The sequence below is a fragment of the Colias philodice genome, chromosome 17, assembly GCF_061535455.1.
Source record: "Colias philodice isolate Cphi_HAF_F1 chromosome 17, ilColPhil1 Martin Lab GWU primary, whole genome shotgun sequence".
NCBI classification, from domain to species: Eukaryota; Metazoa; Arthropoda; class Insecta; order Lepidoptera; family Pieridae; genus Colias; species Colias philodice.
In genome coordinates, this window is record NC_143102.1 from 8,641,046 (window position 1) to 8,653,081 (window position 12,036).

The 12,036-nt window shown below is 32.5% G+C and overlaps 1 protein-coding gene across 1 annotated transcript; it reads right to left on the minus strand.

Moving 5' to 3' along the window:
• Positions 1-4,162: 4,162 nt before the first annotated feature.
• Positions 4,163-9,493, minus strand: LOC149481239 (uncharacterized). Its single transcript, XM_089705712.1, has 6 exons — positions 9,330-9,493; positions 8,715-9,060; positions 6,781-7,270; positions 6,159-6,421; positions 5,437-5,626; positions 4,163-4,563 (listed from the first exon to the last, which is right to left on the minus strand). The coding sequence occupies exons 1-6, from the start codon at positions 9,378-9,380 to the stop codon at positions 4,194-4,196; spliced, it is 1,710 nt and encodes a 569-aa protein (XP_089561838.1). The 5' UTR covers positions 9,381-9,493; the 3' UTR covers positions 4,163-4,193.
• Positions 9,494-12,036: the final 2,543 nt, after the last annotated feature.

Genomic DNA, 12,036 nt, shown 5'->3' on the forward strand with positions numbered 1-12,036 from the left:
ACTTTAACACCTACATCTACTATGAAGTAGGTATGTAATAGGTTTACGAAACGAGATCGCTTGACAGCCACACTAGAAAATTACCTCATTAACTACTTACTGTTTTTACTTGAACAATACTATTTTTCTTTCAAAGCCTTATCTAGATACCTTGGTATATTGTTCGAATTCATCAATATCTGTTCTGTCTTCATAAACTAATAGGGACCTAGTTTTTTGGTCCATGCTAATATGTAGTAAGTTCGAGCTCTAGTAAACGAGAATCATACTTGTGTGAGGTGTTTAGGCCCTCCTAACTGATTCGGCAACATAGCTGATAGCATGTAGAGAAATTCATTAAAGTACTGCCTATTCTCAAAAAAAGAATTTCATAAAAATAATAATTGAAAAAGCTGTTTTCTAGAAATATGGCCACTGAGACACGAGAATTCTATAAATAAAATTGAAACAGTCAGAACAATCATAGTAGAATTACAATAGGACTACAATTATTTAGTAGAAAAAAATTGTATAGAGATAAATTCGATAGAGCTCTATCGATACTGAATCCAAAACTGCATTTGCGCTAATCTCAGGAACTACTGGTCCGATTTGAAAAATTCTTTCGGTGTTAGATAGCTTATCCATCGAGGAAGGCTCCAGGCATATATCATCACGCTTAGGGCGAGGCCACAACACTACGTTGCGGCGTCGCGTCGCAAAAATAACATCGCACAGCAATGCGATGCGATGTCTCAACGCAAAAATTTCATCGGATACGACATCGAACGAAAAGACGCTAACCAACGTTTCAGTTTCTAGTGAGACATGGATTTACATAGATTATATATTTACGATAGATTACGATAGATTTTTACGACGCGACGCCGCAACGCAGTGTTGTGGCCTCGCCCTTAGACCATCAGGAGCGGAGCAATGCGGGTAAAACCGCGGGGCACAGCTAGTTACATATATAGGTTACATGATTCATGTTTTAATTTAACACTGAAGGTAAAAAACAATAAATCGATACATATATATAATAGTCAATGTGTACATTGCTGTAATAACTCAACGATGTTCGATTTCATTATTTATCTTTTTTTGTAGAAATTAACAGTAATTATTAAGTTAAATATTAACGGTATCCGTTTTGTAATTCAAAATTATCATCATATTTATAGTTTTAAAACTCCTGTTTGTAAAAAATGAGCAACTTACAGTTACAACAGTGTGTTGAAAATAATTATAGAAAAACCTCCTATCTAGTTACTAGGCACGTCCAGTATAGGTATTCATTTTATGCAGGCAAAGTTATTAGTATATTTAATGCTTTTGAGTTTAGGTTGAGAGCATAAAACTAAAAATTTAAATAAGAAATGCCGCTTTTTCCTTGTTTTGTAAATATTGGCAAAAATGTTTTAACTAACGTTTCAATAGATGGCGTGGGGTGTCTGGTGACTGGTATTATTTTAAAACATCGAAAAAATACAATAAAATGCTAGTATAATAAACCTAAAAATTAATTTCCTTGTTACAATGTAACTTATTTCACTATAGTTAAGAGGCTTATATTTAATTAAAAAAATGTGTGCGTGTACTAGTGCACACACGTAAGAAGTGAAACTTCTATATTACATGACTGACCTTATTTTTCAGAAATATCAAATACGTCGAATCACGCGTGGTAGGGATAAGAAAAAGATGGCGCGTAACGAAAAAATGTTACACTAAATTTTTTTCCAACCCCGATAAAGAAGTTTCACTTCAATAAGTATTTGTTATCAAAAGCTCTGTGTTCTATAATTTGGACGTTTTCTGTACATATTGTTAACGATTTGTGTGCGGATCATCAAATCATATTTTTATTGAAAATATATATTTAAATTAAACAGTATCTGGTATTTTTATTTCATTTCCTTGATAATAATAAAATTAGGGGAATAATAAAACGAGCGACTGAAAATAAAGTGAGCGACTGATTATGAGATACTGATTTAATAACTTAAGCGGTATATGAATTTGAGTAATCGACAAATAAACTAAACAAGCAACGAATATTAGTTGATAATAAAATACAGATTGAGCGTACTAAAGGAGGATTGTGATTAATCCATTTGATATATTAGAATTCTAACTGTGTGATTACATTACTATATGAACGACTAAATTATAAGTTGAGCGAATAGATTACTAAGTGAGCGACTAAATTACGCTCATCTAGAGCGACTAAAAACACTAGAATAAATCAAATTGAACTGATAGTAGGTACCTACTCTGTCCATTATAGTATTTTTCAAAATGATTTTTCTATTCGAAATACCTCGATTAAGATAAAATACCACTCGGTATAAATAAATCATATGCCAAATAATGAATATAACTAATACAAGACATAATTTTGTCACTCAAATAATTAATATTAGGTCGCTCAAATATTATGAAGCTGCTAATTTTGTATTGTATGTAACGCAAATTAATATTTGTTAGTTGCTGATCTATTAATTTTTCATCGCTTGCAGTCAGTTGCTCACTTAGTAATTCTGTTACCCCAATTAATTATTTTTGATAACTAAAACTTTAATTTACAGTCACTCCTTTAAATACTACCCATACAATTATAAGTACCTATTTTATCTAGGAAGTTATCAGAGAAGAGAAGTTAGTTAGATAATCTACGTCAAAAAAAGGAGCCCTTAAATATTATACTTACAGGGTGTAATCGCAGGCGATTATTCCGTAACTATTGCAGGTATCAAAAATTTTTAAACTGATATCGAAAGTATTTAACCTGATAAGTAAAATGACAATAGTTAATAACTTTTTAAAACATTTAACGTTTAGTATGAGATATGAATATTGAAATATATATCCCATGTACATTTTAATATGAAAATTATAGAACTTTTGTTTTTTTGCTTTCCTTACATCGCAAATTTTAAGGCAGTTTCATTAAAAACTGTAAATAGATAGCTCCTCATTGTGCAATACAATCGTCAATTCGAAAATCAGCTTTGAATACAAAATGTATGGGAAATAAAACATAAGCGAGTGTTTAATGTAACATTTTTGGATATTTCTCGTTTTATTTTTAAAAAGTAACTAATTACTTAATAATTATTAATGCCATTTTACCCATTAGTTTTTTTGATATCTGCAATAGTTACGGAATAATCGCCTGTGCATACTTAACGATTACACCTAACGGGTGTACAATGTTATACGTTGATTTTATAGTACAAGATCCAGGGCCGCCAGACCTCACCTATTTTCTGACGGATGAAATGTGGACGATGGGGTAGTGTTGCTTTAAGTACTACCTCGTAGTAAGTTCTAACATTTCAATAATGCCGAATTATTTTGTATTCAAAGTAATCTCAAATAGACACTAAAAATAGGGACTTCAATTAAAGGCTTATACGCTAGGAATTAGGAATATGTAGGTACATGAAAACCAAAAACGTACGTTGGTGTTTTGCGTAATAATCAGTACCTATATACATATATAACTAGCTTTCCGCCCGCGGCTTCGTCCGTGTTTTCAAAGAAAAACCCGCATAGTTCCCGTTCCCGTGGAATTTCCGGGATAAAACTTATCCTGTGTTAATCCAAGTTAAGCGCGTCACACACGGTGAAGATACTATAATATTTTATCTTAAGATACTGTTATATTTTATATTACAGTATCTTAACGCATCCGGTATCAGCGTTCGGACCATCATTTTTCTATTTGTCATTGCGTACTAAGACTCCTGTAGAACCGCCATCCTGTTACAAATGACGCGAAATTTTGTGGGTCATTTGTAACAGGATGGCGGTTCTACAGGAGTCTTAGTACGCAATGACAAATAGAAAAATGATGGTCCGAACGCTGATACCGGATGCGTTAAGATACTGTAATATAAAATATAACAGTATCTTAAGATAAAATATTATAGTATCTTCACCGTGTGTGACGCGCTTTACTCTCTATATGTGCTAAATCTCATTGTTATCGGTTCAGTAATATTTGCGTGAAAGATTAACAAACATATATACATTATACACACACATCCATCCTCACAAACTTTCGCATTAATTTTATAATATTAGTAGGATGGGACACCTAGTAGTAACTAGTAATAACATTAACATCAGTATCATCCCAGTTTTTGTGCGAGTAGATTAAAATAAAACAACATAATAAAACGGAAATAATATATTTTCACATAATGCTATAAAACTTCATCATCTGAACTATCAGAAATCTCAACAACCAGAAACGGATCTTCAATATCTATTATTTTAGTTGTAAAATCATCACCAAGTTCATGCAACAAATTGGTTATGTCTTCATTGTTTTCTTTACTTTCCTCTTTCACTATAGCACTATCTTGTTTATTATCGATAATTTCTTTTTTAATAGGAATAGGTTGGAACATTTCCCCATCGATATCATCATCATCCCACACTATGTCACTATCACTATCACTTTCATCACTAGGTTCCATCGCCACTAAGCTATTTTGTGATGTACCGTTTACATTTTGAACACTTTGTGTGGTAATATTGCCTGCGGCTAATTCGTTCTCGAGTGAAGCGTATCTGAAAATAAAATGTAGATTAAAAAAAAAAAAGTTTTAATTCCAAAAAAATACGAATTTGCGTTTACAAAAGATATGAAATGAAACACAAATACAATAGTTTATATATTTATATATTATATTATATTATATATTATATAATCTATACTAATATTATAAAGAGGAAAGGTTTGTATGTATGTATGGTTTTCACGCATAAACTACTGGACGGATTTTGATGAAATTTGTCACAGATAATCTTTAGACCCTGAGAAAGAACATAGGCTACCTTTTATTGCGAAATATGTACCACGGGCGAAGCCGGGGCGGACCGCTAGTATATTATATAAAGTATTGTATTTGTGTGTTGTGCGATGGGCCCTGGAGGGAAATTACTTGAAATACAAATACAAATGATAGCAAATTTTGCTGAAAAGAAACATTCCTTTATTTTTAAAAAGAAACAGAACTGCATTCATAGATTTTCGAAAATTCACTTGCTTCTATTGGGAATATGAATAAAATCGAAATTTGTTTTTTAAAGTTAAACTTTTATTACATCGTCTCAAACTTTTAGTCTGTGTAGCGCATGTCGCGTGTCGGTCGGCTGCCGAGTAGGTCAAAGCAGTGTTCGGAACCGTTCGAACAGTTTCACTTTTACCGTGGTTTCATAAAACCACACAACATTTTTTATTCTTAAAATCAACTCGGACAATGTTAATGTGTTGCGGCGTGATGACGCGTGACGCGGCCTCATACTCTTTTTTATTTTTTATTTTATTTTATTTGTACAAGAATTTTATCTTGCGTGTTGCGGCGTCATGCCGCGTGATTCTGCGTGTTGCGGTAACTAACTAAACCTATCAGCAAATTATGACATGGGCGTTACACTCACCTATCAAAAATCTCATTTTCCTTCCGTTTCGCAATTTCCTTATTAGCATCCAGCCTCGCCCGTAGCGCTTCATCCGTATCAGCGGGATCTTCGCAATTCTCCCGTTTGACCCGCGACAACAAGTGGCCCCACTCTCGCTGCTGCCGCAACTTTTGTAGCGCGCGACCGCATTGCGCGAATAGTGCTGAAGCTGATTAGAAATGAATCTGAATTATCGATATCAAACCGAAAACTAACTGCAGTGTAGGTACAAATTAATGTGTGTAATTCTTTGATAATGTTAAATATACATATTATTTAGATAAAGAAAAGTGTAAAAAATACTTTAATTTGTACAGAATTGTGTAGTTGTATTGAATGGGTACAGAATCGATGAATACAATACGAAATATATATCAGGAGTTTAAAATTTTAATATTATGAAGGGATTTTATAAGTGTACACTTAACACACTAAAAAATATGTAATCCATAATTTTATAATGTTAATGTATGGATTTGTATGTATTTTGTTGGGTTGCTTCATGGTAAATCACCATAAAACAACATCCTTAAACATTTGTAGCCTATGCAAAATGGTTAACAGCTTTAAAAGATAAGGGAGAAAGAATGGATTAATGTTAATCAATAATTATAAGTATCTTTTTGTTTAGCACAATCAATACAGAATATCAAAGTAGTTTTCCAAAATATTCAACACACAATGACAGTTGATTTACAAACCTTCCTGAAATTTTTTAACTGGTTTCCAACCAAGATTATATTTCTTATTGGCGATTTCCACACATTTCCTTACTTCCATAAAAGTGGGAAACGGGGGGTATCCATTACTTTTGAGATTATTATTTAGCAAATTTTCAAGGATTCTCGCCGGTCCCTCAGAAAAACCCTTGGAAACTGTTATGTGAATCTCATGTCTCTTGACGGGTTGCGAGTCTGTGAGTTCACATAACTCTTGGTACAACTTCACTACTCGCTTTTTATACCTGTAATGTGATGTAAAATAGAATAAATTTTATGTATAAGTTTTGCTTTTTGTACAATTTATAATCTGTATAAACTATAATCAAAATGAATAGTCAAATGTGTTGCAAAGCTTAAAACTCGAGTATGGCCTTATCAATTTGGGAATTTTTTTTAAGTTTTTGTGAAGGCACAAGGAAGTTTCTTATGGAGAGAAAACAAGAAAAAGGGGCAATAGGGCAGAACAGCTAAATCAAATACAAATAATATCTAAAAAAGATACATAATATAAGTCATATGAATAAAAAGCAAGCGTGAAAATTAGATACAGATCATAATCATTTCTAGATAACTTAATAAAAAATTATGTTTGAATACATACGCTTCACTTTGCACATACGGTGAAAAATTAGAATACTTATCAACCACTTCTTCATCCAGTTGATCAATGAGACCTTTCAATCCCGCTATTTCACATTCAAGCATCTTAATTTTTGATTGTTTTACTTGTTCAGGGTCAACTTGTTCAATCTGTTTTACTTGTTCAGGGTCAACTTGTTCAGTCCTTTGAACTACAAGCAATTTTGGATCTTCATTTCTAATATTTTCATCATCATTTTCAATAGGCACCTCATAGAAGTGATTATTTTGATTTTCTGCTACTCTTTGTTGATCCATCCATGATACATGACTTTCTTCATTAGGAGGTATAAAAATTTCTATTTCTATTTTATTATCTAAGCATTCATTTTCTTTTTCTTCAGTAAGCGTAATTTCCTTTTCCTTTGGTATCTCTTCATCTTCAATATCATCTAAATCGATAATTTCAATTTTTTTCTTTATAACATTATTTTTCACAGATTGTGATTTTCCTGTAAAATTTAATAGTATTAAAGTTTACAATTTACACTTGATTATGACTTAATTCAATTTCAGTGATTTGGTTGATTTTCCTTAAGAATGATTGCAGTAAGGAAATGGCAAAAATGCCTCTTGTAAATTAAAGAGTTCTAAATACAGTAGCACCTCTATAAGTCGAATATCAAGGGAGACGCCAAAAAATTCGAGTTATAGAGTTTTCAACTTATGGAGGATTTCGACTTAGGCGGATTTTGATTCGACATAAAGAGTTTGAGGTTTATTCTTATAAATGTTGAGTTAGAGAGGTAAAGTACATTAAAATTCAACTTGCAGAGGTGACAAACATGTTTTTATTTATTATAAATCAACATTATTTCAAATCATTTTAAAATAAAAAATGTTGTGTGGTTTTATGAAACCACGGTAAAAGTGAAACTTAGGCACAAAATTACCGTATTTGTACGATAATTATCGTACGGTTCCGAACACTGCTTTATACCTCGCTTTATACCTATACTCGGCAGCCGACCGTCACGCGACATGCGCTACACAGACCAAAAAGTTTGAGACGATGTAATAAAAGTTTCACTTTAAAATATGGCATTAAAAAAAATTCAGTATTTCTTTTGCTTTCGATAATTTGGTTGTTCTCTAGCATTGTCTAATCTATAAAGAGCAGAAAATTCTTCTTCACCAGAGATACTGGTTTGCTCTATAAAATTTCGTAAGGTATTCAATGCGGTTCTTGCCTCTTTGATGGAAACGCATGGAGCGCATGTACTATTCACGTCTTCTATGTCATCTTAATCATTAGTATCGGTTTTCTGAGCTACTGAATCGATAATTTCGTCATCAGATACCTACTTAATGCAAACACGTGTTTAGTTGAGTCATAAATTTATTATCGTATACTCCTAAAATGTTTTCTAAAAAAAATTATTGTGTACTGCACTGTCGGCAAGTTGTTAAAGTCCAAATGATCAAATTATAAAGATTGTAAAATAAAATGTTGCCATGTTCGAGATACAGAGGTCAAATTTAATTTTTCGAGTTATAGAGTTAAAATATGTACCAAAATGGCTTGGAGGGACTCGGTGATTATTTCGACTAACAGAGGGCCAAGATTTCAAGTTACGGAGGTTTTCGGGTTTGAAGGGAAGGGAACAAGACATTTTTTCGAGATTTGGAGGTTTTTGACTTATCGAGGTTCGACTTAACGAGGTGCTACTGTATATGTACATACTTAGAAAACACAATCTATCTATAAGAAACCTGTTTTCCTTGGTCACGGCATCACGCGTGAACAGGTGGATCGATTTTGATAATTCTTTTTTTATTATATACCTTGGAGTATGAGGATGGTTCTTATGAAGAAAAAACGTAAATATGTACCACAGAAGGACCACTAGTTATTTTAAATAAACGAGACAGTCTGTTTACAAAGATCATACTCACTCTTAGTACAGGGTCCTAAAGGTATCAAGTTAACTCTTTTCTTTTTTTTATTTAATTTCAAGGTCTCACACAAGCCTTTAATATGAAAAAATTTCATGTGTGGTTCTTGTTCTAACAAACATGAGGTATTTTTGACTACATTTTTAAATTGTATTGATTTTACATAATTTGGGCATGCTTCATAATATACTCTCATCAGAGATCTCTTGATTACTCTCACCATTCCCGTAGTATTTTCTATTTTTAGACATTGTTTTATTATATCTGCTAGTTCAGGTACAATATCTTCTGATTCTAAATTAATGTTTAAAAATGCAAGACTACAGTTATTATCCACCAGAATCTCCTAAAATAGAAATATTAAAGATAAATGTATGCTTATGATGATTTCAATATCATTTAAGGAATGAGGGCATGCAAATTAATATACAAATATTATGTTGCATTTAAGATATATAATTCGTTTGAAAATAATATAATCACGCTTTTTTAATTCACATTCACATTAGAACAATATTAGTTTCTTGTTTAATTTAATTGGTAAATAAAATGCTATTTGTAAATGCTTCTAAAGTTTTTTTAATGGTCGATTTATTATAATTCTCATTTGCTCACACAATCATCATCAGGCGATTCTTGGGATAAATCAACGATATCACAGTTCATTTCTTCTCTTCACACGGTGCATGAGTTTTAAATTACAAATAAATAAGCAAATACGATCTATATAAGAATAATACAAATTTGAAAGTTTATTTGTGATTTTGATTTTGATTAGAGTTTACACACAACTATGTCCTGTCAAGTGTCATTGCAAATGTCAGTGTCACAGTCCACAGATTAACAATTACTTGCTAGTTGCTGTGCAGATTAATTTCAAAGGAGATTGCCCAAGTGACTTATCCCCGTTTTCCAATTACAGCACTAGAGCGCATTATGCGGCATAATGCTTAACGTTGAATGTTCAATTCAACGTTAAGCATTATGCCGCATCTTTCAACTACAGCAACGCTTCGCACAATCGAGCACTAGAAAAAGTAATGCGCGTGAATTGATGCGTGCAATCGATTTATCGTTACTAATTATTAATTGTTGGAAAAAAATTTAAAGCTTTCGTTTCATTGTAGTTTTTTCGAAATAATCAAAGTTAATTCAAATTGTGTTAAAAAATAAATATAAGTATGGATGAAGGTACAAACATTGAAAAAAATGTTAATGAAATAATCAAAATCCAAATTACTTAAAATAACCGTAATAGTCCATTGAATGAGTCCCTCCAAGGGGGGTCTAGAGTGCGTGAGTTAGTAACGTAAGATGTTTCTTCGGAAACATGTCAAGAGTCCCTAGGTAATAAACATACTAAAACCCCGGGCCACTAGGAGGAGCCCCGGAGTGAGGGGAGGGGGGAAATGGGTCCATTTTTTCATTTTTCGCTTAAATCTCAAAAACGGTACATGTTAGAGAAAAACTTTCAAGGAAAAATTGAAAGGCCATAAAATTATCTACAAGTTGTACCTGAATCATTTTTTCCTATATCCTACCGTTTCTGAGTTATACGCAGTAAAACATGATTTTGGCTCAAACAATTTCAACATCAATCGATCAAAAAATATTTCTTTCTTCCAAAAAACTCAAATGTGCAACTTGTGACCAGTACTGATAGATTGCTCTTAATTAGTTCTATAATTGGTAAAATAAACACATTCCTCCATGGAAGCCTTTAGGAGGAATCGATTGTCAAAATATTATATTAGGGCAGTTTGAGTTACTGAACTTGATCTTTTTATTTTTTTCTTCCAAAAAACTCAAAAGTGCAACTTGTGACCGGTACAGATAGATTGCTCATGATTAGGTCTATCATTGCTAAAAATATCAGATTCCACCACGGAGGCGTTTACGGGGAATTGAATTTTATCAGGGTAGTTACGATACATGAACTTTTTATTTTTTTCTTCCAAAAAGCTCAAAAGTGCAACTTGTGACCGGTACAGATAGATTGCTCATAATTAGGTCTATCATTGATAAAAATACCAGATTCCACCATGGAGGCGTTTACGGGGAATTGAATTTTATTAGGGTAGTTAGTTAAAAAGTTCATGTATCGTAACTACCCTAATAAAATTCAATACCTCCTAAAGGCCTCCATGGTGGAATCTGGTTTTTTTATCAATGATAGACCTAATTATGAGCAATCTATCGGTACCGGTCACAAGTTGCACTTTTGAGATTTTTTGGAAGAAAAAAAATAAAAAGTTCAAGTATCGTATCTACCCTAATAAAATTCAATTCCCCGTAAACGCCTCCATGGTGGAATCTAGTATTTTTATCAATGATAGACCTAATTATGAGCAATCTATCTGTACCGGTCACAAGTTGCACTTTTGAGTTTTTTGGAAGAAAAAAATAAAAAGATCAAGTTCAGTAACTCAAACTACCCTAATATAGTATTTTGACAATCGATTCCTCCTAAAGGCTTCCATGGAGGAATGTGTTTATTTTACCAATTATAGACCTAATTAAGAGCAATCTAACAGTACCAGTCACAAGTTGCACTTTTGAGTTTTTTGGAAGAAAAAAATAAAAAGATCAAGTTCAGTAACTCAAACTACCCTAATATAGTATTTTGAAAATCGATTCCTCCTAAAGGCTACCATGGAGGAATGTGTTTATTTTACTAATTATAGACCTAATTAAGAGCAATCTATCAGTATCGGTCACAAGTTGCACTTTTGAGTTTTTTTGGAGAAAAAAAATAAAAAGTTCGAGTATCGTAACTACCCTAATAAAATTCAATTCCCCGTAAACGCCTCCGTGTTGGAATCTGGTATTTTTATCAATGATAGACCCAATTATGAGCAATCTATCTGTACCGGTCACAAGTTGCACTTATGAGTTTTTTGGAAGAAAAAAATAAAAAGATCAAGTTCAGTAACTCAAACTACCATAATATAATATTTTGACAATCGATTCCTCCTAAAGGCTTCCATGGAGGAATGTGTTTATTTTACCAATTATAGACCTAATTAAGAGCAATCTATCAGTACCGGTCACAAGTTGCACTTTTGAGTTTTTTGGAAGAAAGAAATATTTTTTGATCGATTGATGTGGAAATTGTTTGAGCCAAAATCATGTTTTACTGCGTATAACTCAGAAACGGTAGGATATAGGAAAAAATGATTCAGGTACAACTTGTAGATAATTTTATGGCCTTTTAACTTTTCCTTGAAAGTTTTTCTCTAACATGTACCGTTTTTGAGATTTAAGCGAAAAATGAAAAAATGGACCCATTTTCCCCCTCCCCCCACTCCGGGGCTCCTCCTAG